We start from the raw sequence: 14,578 nt of genomic DNA on the forward strand, positions 1-14,578 counted from the left end.
ATACTTTTATGTACTTTTCTTCTTCTTTTATATCACCATGTGATATAAATAAGTTTTCTTTGGTCACTTAATGTTGTATGTTAAATCAGAAGTTTTTTGAGTGTTATATCAGTTCATAACTTCACACAAAAATTACATGATACATATTAAAGTGCTTTGGGTACAGCTTTTACCTTGTGCACATCCAGATTATATGTGTTGTAAAGCCGTGTCCTATCTTTTTTTGTTGTGAGTTTTGGACATTAGAAGGAATTGAAAGCGGGGATGGGGAGGAGTAGTGAGCATAGAGGACATCATTTAATCTTAGATCAAGAAAATTTATTTTAGCAAGGGAGATATTAAACTAAATGAGCCAATAGTGTTGTAAATAAGGTATAAATAACTGCTTGGAGTTTGTCATGCAAAAGTTTTGTAAATATGAATACTTTTATTTCCTGAAAATGCCATTTTTCTTGGTATGTATTTAGTGAGAAATTAAATTATGTTTGCTATGGTATTGACTCAAAATGGAGGTGTTCAATTTTTAAACCTTGGTTGAATTTTAAGGCAGTTTATCCCTGTTAGCTTTAAAACTATGAAACTACTTCAATTCAGGTTGTTCATCTTTGTATATGATTTTTTTAAAGTATGTACACACACACACACACACATCTACATATAAGTATTGATAGTAGTAAATTTTATTTTATGGACATATTAGAGTTTTATGTACCTTTTTGTTTTTAAATTGTAAGAAGGTATCTTTGTACCTAATTGTAGCAACTAGGCTTTTTCAAAAAAGATACTGATTCAGTCTATTTTCAGGTGGTTTTACATTTAACTTTTTAAAAAATTATCTTAAAATTCTTGTAATTAGCTTATTTTAATATATTATCAAATAATCAGTTACCTAGAAACAGAGTTATATAACTCTTACTGTACACTAAAAAAAACTGTTGTATTAGGGAGTTGTTTAGAAGTAGGGCCAGTAATAAAGTCGTATTTTCTATATTTTTGTATCCACTGTTTTTTTTTTTGTTTTGTTTTCTTCTGCTTTGTTTTTGATCAGTGATTAGGGAGGGTCCACTTATTTTGTAAAAGTCTTATGTGTTTATATTTTCTATTAAATTAAAATACTATTAGAATATTTATTTAAAAGATGCTGTGCTTCAGATATAGCCATAAAATAATTCATATATCTATTAATAACTTAAATTTATAATATTTATCAAAATATAGCAAACTTATAGTAAATTAGAGAAACCATTTTGATATTCGAGTGTAGATATAAGGAAGGTATGTGTTTTGTAATTGAAACTTACCTCTTCTATTAATCTTTGAGAATTTGCATGAAGATGATAGAATTTCAGAAGCTAACTAGAGTTGGAGTTTTATTAAAAAAAGATGTAAGTATTAGCATGTTGCTAAATTAGTCATTGTTAAAGACCAGGTTTCTAACGCAATCTTTTTTTTTTCCCCTCATTCCAACATTCTTTTGCGAACTGAACAAAAGTGGAAGACAAGCATTCCAGTGATGCCAGTAGTATGCTCCCACAGAATATTTTGTCTCAAACAAGCAGACACAATGACAGAGACTACAGACTGCCAAGAGCAGAGACTCACAGTAGTTCTACGCCAGTACAGCACCCCATCAAACCAGTGGTTCATCCAACTGCTACCCCAAGCACTCTTCCTTCTAGTCCATTTCCTCTACAATCTGATCACCAGCCAAAGAAATCATTTGATGCTAATGGAGCATCTACTTTATCAAAACTGCCTACACCCACATCTTCCATCCCTGCACAGAAAACAGAAAGAAAAGGTATGCCTGATATGACCTCTATTGTTAGATATTGCACGTTGAAGTGAAATTTCTGGTGTTAATATAAGATTTACATTTGGTTTAAGAATTCACTTAAAATTTAACAAAGAAAAAGAAGTCTTTTAGAGTGACTTAACCATTCAGTTACAGAGTAAGCTGTATGCGTTAAAAAAAAAAACAAACATTGATTTAATTGAACCATTTAAAATTTTTAAAACTCAATTCGTAATGGCTATTAATTTAAATGATTTTCAGTTATTTTCTAGAATTGGATTCGTGTTTCATCTCAAACTTTTTAGGAATCAAACATTTTAATAATAGATGACTTTTGGCACAATTTCAAAGTATTTTATAATAATTAAGCTTATGAATCATATTTAACATAAGTTTATTCACAATATTTAGATTAGAAAATAGACATAATGATACCTTAACACAGTGGCCCCCAAATTAATAAATAGCATTTAGATTCAAGTATAAGACATAACAATGAAGTAAATTAACTTGGTAAAACCTTAATCTGTACCTACTCCATGATTAAGTTATGGAATAATAACAACAACAATAATAGTAGTAATAACAAATAGTATTTCTGCCCTTAAAGCTATCACTGTGGCCTGGAAAGACATGATACTTTATGAATGTGAGATGGGGTCAGGGGAAGGAGGTCTCATTTTATAGTCAAAGCACATTATATATAAAAATACTTTAAAAAATGACTTTAAGGGGTAGCCAGGTGGCTCAGTAGCTAGAGAGTCAGGCTTGGAGTCAGGAGGACCTGGCTTCAAATTTGACCCCAGATACCTCTTAGCTGTGTGACCCTGGGCAAACCACTTAAACCCAATTGCCCAGATCTTACTACTTATGCTTAGTATTGTTTCCAAGACAGAAGGTAAGGATTAAAAGAAAAAAAGAATGGCTGCAAAGCATTGAATAAAGAAATGTGAAGGTATGTATCCAACTTAAATGATAAGAGTAATTCTAAATAGATTGGGACTGTGGAAGCATTTGTGGAGGAAGTAGTTACCTAGCCTTTGCTCATATAATTCATTCCATCTTGCCTTTTATTTTGCAAATGTGTTATTCAACATATAATATTAATTCCATGATTTTAGATTGACTTAAGATTTATCTTTCCATTTAATGTGTGCCACATTATTAAATAATCCCATGATATTTAAAAATATTTACCATGCAGTGGTATTGGTTCCATAAAAATGTTGTATCAAGTACTTTTTTTATATACCAAAAATTGTTTTTAGTAATAGTGCATTCCTGTTTTATGCCAGAATTTTCGAATAAATTTTAAATTTACCATATATACATATACAGAGCTCTTTGGAAACCAAAGTCTATAAAACAAGATTCATCATTTCTTCCTCTTTTTATAGAGATTCTTTGACTAAATTTTGTTTCTTAGTTACCAAAATAGTTCCTTAGTTTTATTATATTTGAACCTTTGGGAGAAAAACTTGTGATGAGATTTCCATTAAAAAAAGATAATTTTGGTAGGAAAATTTAGAATTAATCATAAATCTTGTTTTTTCACACAAATTGACCATTGCTTAATTTATATAAACAAAAGTTAATGTTAACATTTTTTATAGTGTAGCATAGAATAAAATAAGACTTTGTTAACTAAAGAGATATCAATTATATTCACTCACTTTAGAGCTACTCATTTGTGAACAAAATATTGATAACACAAAGCATTTTTATTCATTCATTAAAAAGGACTTTTTCTCTTCATTCTCTCCTTCCCTGATTTTCTTTTTGGGCATCTACTTAGCTTAGGCTTTTCTTTGTGGACCTGAAAGAAAAGAACATTACTTTTCCTTATGATATAATCCATATTTTAGCTTCATTTAAGATCACATTTAACTCTAAATGGTTTTTTTTTATAGTTAGATAAATTGATCTTCTAGGGACATTGTATCAAAAGAGGAATTATTTTTTTAAATGAATGGATTTTGTATTTACCCATATCTGGAATGTAGTCCTATTCCTTGGTTAGATGTCCTGTATTCAGATTTAATGAACTTTTACTATGGGTTTAAAATGTGTTGCGCCAAAGATACAAACACAGATATGATGCTAGGATTGAAAACTTTTGAGAAATTTAATAGGAACTTGAAAGCAATGGATTTGATGTTAAAAATACCTGGTTATAATTTCCCAGGAAATATTTGAGAATGCCTCCAACTATACAAACTAGAGTAACTGTCCATGTAATTGTATCATTAATAGAGCAAAGATAGAGGCAAATGGGTTCAATTTTAGTAATGTTATTGTTGAAATGCATGAGGAACAGAAGTGAGATATCCATTTGAGTCCTATCTGGATACTTTTGATATTTGAAGCTCTAAGGAATTAGATCAGAAAGGGAGAAATTACAAAGAGAGTAGAGATAAAGGTCAAATATAGTATTTTTTGAGGAGTGCTCAGAAAGCCTTTGAGTTCCTGTTACAGAAGCCAAGTGTTGAAGGTCTGACCATCCTTCCAGTGACCTTTTTTATGAACTCAGGAGTTATCCTCCCCTCTTCCTTCTTTTTCCTTGTTGAATCAATAACAAAGTCTTGTCAATTCTTAATTCACACCATCTCTCAACTGTCTCTTCTCCACTCAAATGGCTTCAGCCTAGTTCAGACCTTCATTACTTTTTTTTTTTTTTTTTTTAATAAACCCTTGTACTTCGGTGTATTGTCTCATAGGTGGAAGATTGGTAAGGGTGGGCAATGGGGGTCAAGTGACTTGCCCAGGGACTGAGGCCGGGTTTGAACCTAGGACCTCCTGTCTCTAGGCCTGACTCTCACTCCCTTCATTACTTTTTATCCACACTTATTTCAATAGCTTCCCAATTGGTTTCCCTGTAATGGCTTTGTGACCTTGGACATAACCTTGGTTTCCTCTGTAAAAAGAGAGTGCTATCTGTGTCAAGCATATACCTCATAGGACTGATGAGAGGAAAAATCCAACAAAACACTTGGACATTCATTTGTAATTACTCTTGTTTCTTCCTTTTTTAAATCCATCTTTTACACAGCTGCTGCACTGATATTCCTAAAACACAAATTTTATTCTGCTTCTTCAGCTCTAGAAGTTCTAGAAGCTGCTCCCCATTACCTTTAAATCAAAACACAAACCTGGTATTTAGACTGGCTACTTTTTTAGGCATCACACATTCTTTTTCCCTCATTTTATGTTCTAACCAAATTGGTCTACCTGTTGTCCTTCATCTCAACATTCTAACTCCTGGATCCCCACTTCTCATGCATGACATATTCCCTGTTCTATTTATGTCTTATATAATCCCTAGCTTTTTTCATTTGTCAGTTTATATACCCCTCCTTCTACAGGAGACCAATCCTTGTAAGTTTCTAATTGCCCCATTCTCTCTCCTACATTCAACTCACTTGACTTTATATTTCCCTTTTCATAAGTACTTTTTCTTCCTTTGAAATTCCTTGAGGACAGGAATTGATTTCATTTTTGTCATTACGTTCCCAATACCTAGTGTATTGCTTATAACACATAGTTGGCACTTAATAAATGCTTGTTGAATGAATGAATAAAGGAGATCATATCCAGATGAAAGTGATGGTCAGTAGTTTTGAGATGCTGTTGCTAATCTGCTATTAATCTAGATAGAAATTGAGGGGTTAAGGTTTTATTTACTAATTAAGAAATTAAGAGAGAGCAGTTTCTTTGGAATGATGGAGAGTTTTAGGAGTTAAATCAGCAGTGAAGTAGGGACAGCAAGCATAACTCTTATTTGGTGGTGAATAAGAAAAGACCATACCTTGTGAAAGGGGTGTCAGTGAGTCAGCTAAAATTTTAGAATTATTCAGAAGGTGGTAAATGAACATAGTCTTTTAGAAAGTGAGAGATTTGGAGAAGGGGAAGAGGAATTTCTAGGAATGAGAGAAAAGAGGCGCATCTTCTTTTGTGAGGATTGTCAGCAAATATGTCAGAATGACTGAAACAGAATCCTAGAATGAATAAGTATGTGAGAAGACTTAAGAGAGCTATCATATGAAAGGTTCATCATATGAAGAGCTTTAAATAATAAGCAGAGGATTTTAGTGTTGGATCTTTGAGTCTATCTGGGGCCACTGGAGTGATATGTTCAGGTTTTAGAAAGGAAAATCACCTAGGAGGTTATGTGGGAGGTGGGTCGTAGTAGAGAAAGACTTGGGCAAGGCTAAATGGAATGCAGGCAAAATGCAGTAGGGATGGAAAATTTCAATTTGTAGGCCAGCTATTTGAAAATATTCTGTTAGGAGAACATTAAAAAAAATTCTTTACTTAGCTTTGCTGGCACTTTCATCCTTGATTGTAGGAGTATTGCTTTTCTAAGAAGGACAGAAATAGAGCCAAGGTGGCAAACCTATGACACGTGTGCAGGAGGGGGCCACTCATAGCTCTCTGTGTGCATGCCTGCCATCACCTCAGCACAGTTTGCCAGAGTTTGTTACTAGAAAACCAGAGGTAGACAGGGCCAGGGTGTTCCCCTACCCCTCTCTGTGTATGCCTGAGGACATCACACTCACCTCTGAGATAAAATGTTGTCAACTTTTAGAGAAACACTGTTTTATAGTTTGTTATAGTCATTTATGGCTACATCAAACCTTCTCCTTCTCTCCCTCTCTCTCTCTCCCCCCCCCCCACTTTAACCTACTCAATCCTGTAGGAAAAGCTTTCAAAAAGTGAGCCTTTGATCCCCATTTTCATTTATTTATTTATTTTAGGTTTGGGTGGTTTTTTTTTTTTGTTTTTGAAAAATTTCCCATGGTTACATGATTCTTGCTTTTATTTTCCCCTTCACCCCCACCCCCCCTCCCCCAATATCCAACACACATTTCCACTGGTTATAACAATTATTGATAGTTGCATTGGCGTGGTCATTTTGGGTCTACATCCCCAACCATGTCAGCATCAACCCATGTGATCAGGCAGTTGTTTTTCTTCTGTGTTTCTACTCCCACAGTTCTTTCTCTGAATGTGGATAATGTTCTTTCTCATAGGTCCCTCATAGTTGTCCTGGATCATTGCATTGCTGCTAGTACAGAAATCCATTACATTCGATTTTACCACAGTGTAATCCATCTCTGTGTACAATGTTCTTCTGGTTTTGCTCCTTTCACTGCATCAATTCCTGGAGGTCTTTCCAGTTCACATGGAATTCTTCCAGTTTATCATTCCTTTGAGCACCATAGTATTCATCACCAGCATATACCACAGTTTGTTCAGCTATTTCTCAATTGAAGGGCTTACCCTCATTTTCCAGTTTTTTGCCACCACAAAGAGAGTGGCTATAAATATTTTTGTACAAGTCTGTTTATCTACGATTTCTTTGGGATATAAACCCAGCAGTGCTATGGCTGGATCGAAAGGCAGTCAGTTTTTTAGTGCTCTTTGGGCATAGTTCCAAATTGCCATCCAGAATGGTTGGATCAATTCACAACTCCACCAGCAATGCATTAATGTCCCAATTTTGCCACATCCCCTCCAACATTCATTACTCTCCCCTTCTATCATTTTAGCCAATCTGCTAGGTGTGAGGTGATACCTCAGGGTTGTTTTGACTTGCATTTCTCTAATTATTAGAGATTTAGAACACTTTCTCATGTGCTTATTGATAGTTTTGATTTCTTTATCTGAAAATTGCCTATTCATGTCTCTTGCCCATTTTATCAATTGGGCAATGGCTTACCACATAAATCATCAGCATTTCTGTATATTTCCAACACATCACAGCAGCAAGAGGTAGAAAGAGAAACACCATTTAAAATCACCTTAGACAATATATAATACTTAGGAATCTATCTACCAAAACAAACACAGGAATTATACGAAAACAACTACAAAACACTTTCCAAACAATTAAAACTAGATCCAAACAACTGGAAAAACATTGATTGCTCATGGGTAGGATGAGCTAACATAATAAAAATTACATTCTACCCAAATTAATTTACCTATTTAGTGCCATACCTATCAAACTCCCAAACCACTTTTTTACTGAAGTAGAAAAAGCTATTCATTTGGAAGAACAAATGATCAAGAATATCAAGGGAAATAATGAAAAAAAATGTGAAGGAAGGTGGCCTAGCAGTACCAGGTATTAAACTACTATAACGCATCGGTCAACAAAACAATATGGTACTGTCTAAGAGACAGAAGGGAGGATCGGTGGAATAGACTTGTTGTAAGTGATGTCAGTAAGAACAGTGTATGATAAACCCAAAGAGCCCAACTTTTGGGGACAAAAATCCACTATTTGATAAAAACTGCTGGGAAAATTGGAGAACAATATGGGAGAGATTAGGTTTAGATCAACATCTCACACCCTACACCAAGATAAATTCAGAATGGGTGAATGACTTGAATATAATGAAGGAAACTATAAACAAATTAAGTAAACACAGAATAGCATACGTGTCAGATTTCTGGGAAAGGGAAAATTTTAAAACCAAGCAAGAGTTAGAAAAAATTACAAAGTATAATAAATGATTTGGATTATATTAAATTAAAAAGTTTTTGTACAAACAAAAACAGTGCAACCAAAATCAGAAGGGAAACAACAAACTGGGAAAAAATCTTTATAACAAAAAACTCTGACAGAAGTCTAATTAATCAAATATACAAGGAGCTAAATAAATTATATAAAAAATGGACACCATCTTTAAAAAGAGACGAGAACTGGTCCTGGAGGCAAACTAATATTTATAATGTGTTAAGACTTTTAAGAGAGACAGTAGATAGAAGGTGAAGAGTAGTAGTGATGTGATAATGGCGTAGGTAAGGTTAAGGAAACTGGTAGCCAAGTCATGCCTCAGAAATATAATGGCCAAGTGACCCTGGGTGAGTCACTTACCACCAAATACTTTAGCCACTGTTGTCTGCCCCTTAGAAAACTAAATGTTAACAATATCTATGTTGTATTTTTACTTATTTTGTTAAACATTTCTCCCTAAATTTTCATTTCATTGGGGATACTAGAGTTGATTTAGGCAGTTCTACAACTATAAGGTGCAGAGAAATTGCTTTTTTGCATTAGTAGTGTTCCTTTGTTTCTGAACTGGAGAATTCCCTAAACTAATGAAATCTAACATCTAATCACTCGTTAGCACTTTGAATATTGTTTCCTTCAATACTGTGAGATGGGCAAGGCAGAATTTATTGATCTATGTTTTACCTGAGGACAAATGAGTTGTTCAAGGTGACACGATTAGAGCCCAATTTTAAGTTCATAAGATCATGGAGCTAAAAGGCATTAGAGATGCTATCTCTCTTCATTTTATAGATATGGAAACTGAGGTCCAGAGGGGTTAAATGATTCACCCAAGGTCTCACTGGCAATAAACCTCAGAGGTGGAGTTTGAACCAAAGTCCACTTGATTCTTTCCATTGTATGTATTCCCTCTAATTTTTCCATACTCCCCATCCAATACTCTTTCTATTATATTATTCTACCTCTCTAAAAATCTTCCCCCAAACAAATTTTGATAATATTTTAATTTCAAAATTTCAAATTATTTTATTAAGAAATTAAACAATGGCATCTAAAAGAAATAATTAGGAACCTTGTAAAGTATACTGTTTTTTACAAAAGGAAATTATGAGGGTGGCATTTCTAAACCAAAGAGTTCTTGGTTTTAAAGTGAACAACCTAAAAGAACTATTAAGAGGCCAGATCCAAGAATAAGAATCTTAAGGGAAAAACAAATAGCATAACAAAAAACTTTATGGGAAAGAATTGGCTTAGAGGAGTACTTAATTGATGATTGGACTTCATCATTTATGATGTCCCTGCCAATGCTTATTCTAACTTTGCAGACCAAGCAAGTTTTGCCTCTTGTTTAATTTTGTCTAACTAATGACAAAACAAGCTTAATATTCATTTGCAATCATGAAGACTTATTTCTCTCTTTTTAGTTGGTGGAAGGGATCTTAGAGCCCATTCTTTAGTCTGTCAGTCATTCAGTATTTTTTTAGTATGTTAGACCCTATAGTAGGTTACTGGTGATAGAAAAACAAAAAAAGTAAATAGTTTACTACTCTGAGAGCTTTCAGTCTAACAAAGAAAACCATACATATATGATATCAAGCAATATTAGATAAGGAGGACACTCAAAGTAGGTTCTGGGGGGGAATAATCTTTATCATTTTTACATATGTAGAAAATTAAGTTCAGAATGATTAAGGCTTCTGTGAAAGATCACACTATTAATGGCAAATTCTCTACTAGAATCTATCTCTCCTGACTCACTATTTCTACACTACCATAAGTCCTGTTTTTGGGGAGAAGTGACTAATTAGGTTTCAAAATAAGGTAGGTTTTTGACTTTCTCACTATGAATTCTGTGAGCTGTTCTATAAGTTTGAATCAAGGATCCCTCATCCAGGATATAATACTGGCCTATTTGTCCCTTACTAATAATCATTCTTATCTCCCCTATTTATTACTTCATACTGGTTATCCTCAGTGTCTGGAATGTTGTCCTTCCCTACCTCTAATGTACCCTGGCTTCTTTCAAGATTTGGCTCAAGCCAGCTTTTGTAGAAGGCCTTTTTCTCAGTACCTCCAGTTACGTTCACTATCTATTCTACTCTGTGTGTGTGTATTATATGTTCAGCTTTACTTATATATTTTCTCCTCTAATGTGTTAATTTCTTGAGAACAGGGATTATTTTTGTATTTTTTCCCCTTATTCCTAATCTTAGCCCAATGGCTAGTGCTATGATGGTGAACCTATGGGACATGTGCCAAAGATGGCACACAGAGACTTCTCTGTGGGCATTTACTGGCCTCTGACTTGGACAACTGGTAGCCCGGCCCCACCCCCAAATGCAGGGGTGGATGGGGCATTGTATGCAGTTGGGGGCAAGGCATGGCAAGCATTGGGAGTCAGGCACAGTCTGGTGGGGGTGAAGTATGACCCAGGGTCCCTAAAAATTCCAAAAGATTGGTCCTTGTGCATAGGAATTAGGCTATCTTTTCTGTTATTACCACCTATTCTCACTAATAACTTTTTCTTCTCTGAAGTACTAAGGAATGAACCAGTCTAATATCGTTTCTTCTACCTTTGATATTCAGTTCTTTTCAGATTTTTGAGGGTTTTTATTGCTAGTAAGAGTGGACAACAGGGCAAAAAGACTTCTTGTCTATGTTGTAAAGCACGGGATTTGGAGCCTGAAGATCTGCATTCAGAATTGGGGTGCCATCTTTTATCTGTGTGATATTGGGAAAGTCAGTTTATCTCTGGGTTTCAGTTTTCTCATCTTTATAATGAACTGTTTGGTGGGCAGCTGGGTGGCTCAGTGGATTGAGAGCCAGGTCTAGAGATGGGAGGTCCTAGGTTCAAATCTGGCCTCAGAGACTTCTTAGCTGGATGACCCTGGGCAAGTCACTTAACCCCCTTTGCCTAGCCCTTACCACTCTTCTGCCTGAAGCCAAAACACAATATTGACTCCAAGATGGAAGGTAAGGTTTTAAAGAAAAATAATGAATGGTTTGAACTCTTAAGACATCTATGATTGTTCCCCTCTCTTCCCCCCTGCTCTTGCACCCTGAAGAAACAAGTTGTTAAATTTTAGTTAGAGCATATGGTAAATTGGGAGCCACATGTAGTCTTGTATTGATAAATCTATTTATAATTCCAGTATACTTCCTGTTTAAAAAATAAATACTATCCCTATTTAATGAAAATTCCCTAATTTTGTTTTTTAATTATTAAAAAAAATGTATAACCTTTACCTTTCATCTTAGAATCAATTCTGTGTATTGGTTCCAAAGCAGAAGGGGGAAGGTATGACTAGGCAATGAGAATTAAGTGACTTGCCCAGGGTCACCCAACTAGGCAGTATCTGAGTCAAGATTTGGATTCAGGACTTCTGCTTCTAGGCCTGGCTCTCAAGCCACTGAGCCACCTCACTGTTCCTAGTATTTGTATATTTCAGTGGATATGTGGTCTCAGCTATATGGGAGTACCCTTCATTGCTATAGATTCCAAGCATGATTGGTTTATTCTTTGTGATGATTATTTAGGATTTACCTGGTACTCTATTTGTCTTTCTCTGATTTCTTTTAATGATAAGTTATTTATATAGCATTAGAATTTTGATAGTTTTATTGTTGAATGGTATAAAATTATAAATGACTAGTTTTGTCCCCAGAGGAGATATCAGATGATAGCTTCTCTTTTTCTTTGAAGAAGAAGGGTGATAATGGATATGGGAACAGACTCTTTTTCACTGTTTGCTTATTTTGAGGAACTTATTTTTTATTATTTCATATTTTTAAAAGTATGGTTCTTTGAGAGGGGGTTGCAGAGACAGTGGGAGATACCGATAAATACTAGTGAACACACAGATAATCTTTTCCTTTCATTATATGACTAGCCAAACTGCGTTTACATTCATGTGTATCCTCAATATATTTGATGTCACAATGTTGTTAATATACTATAGCCTAATTAGACTCCTTATGTGTCTCTTTTGAGCATAACAATTTTTATGCCACTGAGATCTTAAAGGCTCCCTGATTGTATTCAATGTAAAAAACATTTTATGCCTACTTTATATAGTGCTAATAATTCACAGAACATTATGGAGAGGTTGTTAGCATCAAAAAAGATAGACTTCCATTACAAATAGCATTTTAGGATCTTTGAAAGCACAGTTTGCTAATATAATCCAACCTGCTTAAACCTGTTCTCCATATAACATATCTATTTGTGGTTTCTGTGTAAGTTCTGTGTACAAAGGACTGACCATCCAATTGTATATAATAGTTTGATTAAGTTGGATTTTTCATCTATTTATTTACCAGTTTGGGATATCAAGACCAATCTGTTTTGAATGTTCATAAATCTCATTGAGTAGTCCATCAAGTTAGCAACAAACTTTAAAAAGATTCTAAATGTTACTAATATTTGTTGTCATCTCAATCCAAGGGCATCCAGCCAAGTGTCATCATTACGTAGAAGCATCGAAAATGCTTAACCCTTTCTGGATTTGTGCAAAAGTTCAATGAAAAACACATAGATCTGGGGTCAGTGAAGTATATCTTGTTGCACAGCTCCAGCCAAGGATACTTTTTACTACCTCTTAGTTTCATTGTATTATTTAAAACTATAAAAACCTCTATTAGCTTAGAGAGAACCAAACAAAAACAGATTCTGGGTTATAGTTTCCCTACCCTCTGATCTAATGTAGATGACAACATACTAGTGAACCTGTCTCTCCTTGGCTAAGCTAGTTATAGGATGTGCTATAAATCTACATACTCATGTACACATACACTCTCTCACACTTTAACTCAGTTTTGGACTGCAATTGAAAAGATTAGGTATTTTATTTTTACTTTCATTTGACCATTTAATTTTTTACTATTTATCATATATCATATCCTCAGTGATTCCTTTTTTTGTATTCATTTCTGATTCTTGAACAAAGGATTCATTTGAGGCACAAAAATGTATGCTATCATTATGTTAGCTTTATTCTATAATCTTTTTTATTAAAATTTTAAAAGTTATGAGTTTTAAAATTATCCCTGAGAAGGTAGGATTTTTTTTTGTCCCCTATGCCTAGCAAAGTTCCTGACACAGGCTGGTTGGTCACAAATATATTTCAAAAATAAAAAAATAATAATACGTATGAAAATGTAAATTTGAGACCTTTTAAAAAAGTGTATGTTAAGTTTAAAAAGGTTGTAATAAAAATTTCTCCATTTCTCTCTTTACAAATTTCTGTTTCTATAGATTTTGTTTTATTGCTGTTTTTTTCTCTTTTTTGGCTCATATTTCTGCAACTTTGAAGAAAGTTATTCCATCCTCTTCCCCCCAAACTGATAACCAACAAACAGACAAACAACAAACAAAACCTTTGAAAAGTTCTGACCTTCTTAGGAAGACGTGGGTCAGACTCATTACTCGACATTTAACTAGCCTTATGGGCAAGTCATTTGATTGTAATGTATCTTGAGCAAATTTCTTAAGATTTATCTAGTCAGACACAGTTTGCAGGCTGCATTGATGAAGAGGTTTATAACACTGGACATCTGTCAGGCCTTTCCTGTATTTTTTCTGAAACCTTTCTTTTTCTCCCTCTATAAGAATCTTTTCTGGTGAGATTCTGAAACATAGGCACTAGGTTGTTGGCTTGGTTTTTTATTTTTAATAATCTAATTCCATTGTATAAACTTTAATTTATAGTTGTGGTTGTCAAAATTTCATCCCATTACTGGTACTCTTCCTTCAACATAAAGGAAAACCAGGTGTTGCTATAGGGTGACTTTTCATCATAATTTAGTTTGCTCTTAAAATGTCTCAGCAAATTTTACATCCTGAGAATGGCAAGGCTCTTCTTAGGTAGAAAAGATTTTAGCACTAAAAGGCTCTAAAATAGCTGTAGAACTTAACTTTATATTCCTTAGTGTTCTTAAGGCAGATTTTAGAATACCTGGTTTTCTATTAAAAACCTTTTTATATATAAAGTATATTCATAAAGGTAGGTATCTTTGATGGGTAATTGAGTTATCAGTGATTATTTTACTATAGTTTGGGTGTTTATAGTGTCATGGTTTTTGTTGATATGTGCTTAGGAGAATTGTTTTATGACTGATTTATAAAACTGGTTTTTAGGAAAAATTATCTGAATAATATTAGAAACTTTAAAAAAAAGAATCTGTTTCATAATTGGCTTACTGTGACATAACAGCACTTTAAAAGAAGAAAATGCTCTCTTCCAATGCAAGTCAGGAGCTGTTGT

General features: G+C 34.1%; 1 protein-coding gene across 2 annotated transcripts in view; it reads left to right on the forward strand.

The window, feature by feature from the left end:
* The window catches only part of WAC (WW domain containing adaptor with coiled-coil), a 115,421-nt gene that overhangs the window by 66,135 nt on the left and 34,708 nt on the right, over window positions 1-14,578 (forward strand). Inside the window, exon 6 of one of the 2 annotated variants that reach the window (XM_044678747.1) lies at window positions 1,493-1,801. The exons of the other annotated variant lie outside the window; for it this stretch is intronic. Within the exon in view, the coding sequence (XP_044534682.1) occupies window positions 1,493-1,801 (309 nt within the window). The remainder of the gene's footprint in view (window positions 1-1,492; window positions 1,802-14,578) is intronic. 2 annotated transcript variants of the gene reach the window in all.

Source organism: Gracilinanus agilis, chromosome 5, assembly GCF_016433145.1.
Source record: "Gracilinanus agilis isolate LMUSP501 chromosome 5, AgileGrace, whole genome shotgun sequence".
In the NCBI taxonomy this organism is placed as follows: domain Eukaryota; kingdom Metazoa; phylum Chordata; class Mammalia; order Didelphimorphia; family Didelphidae; genus Gracilinanus; species Gracilinanus agilis.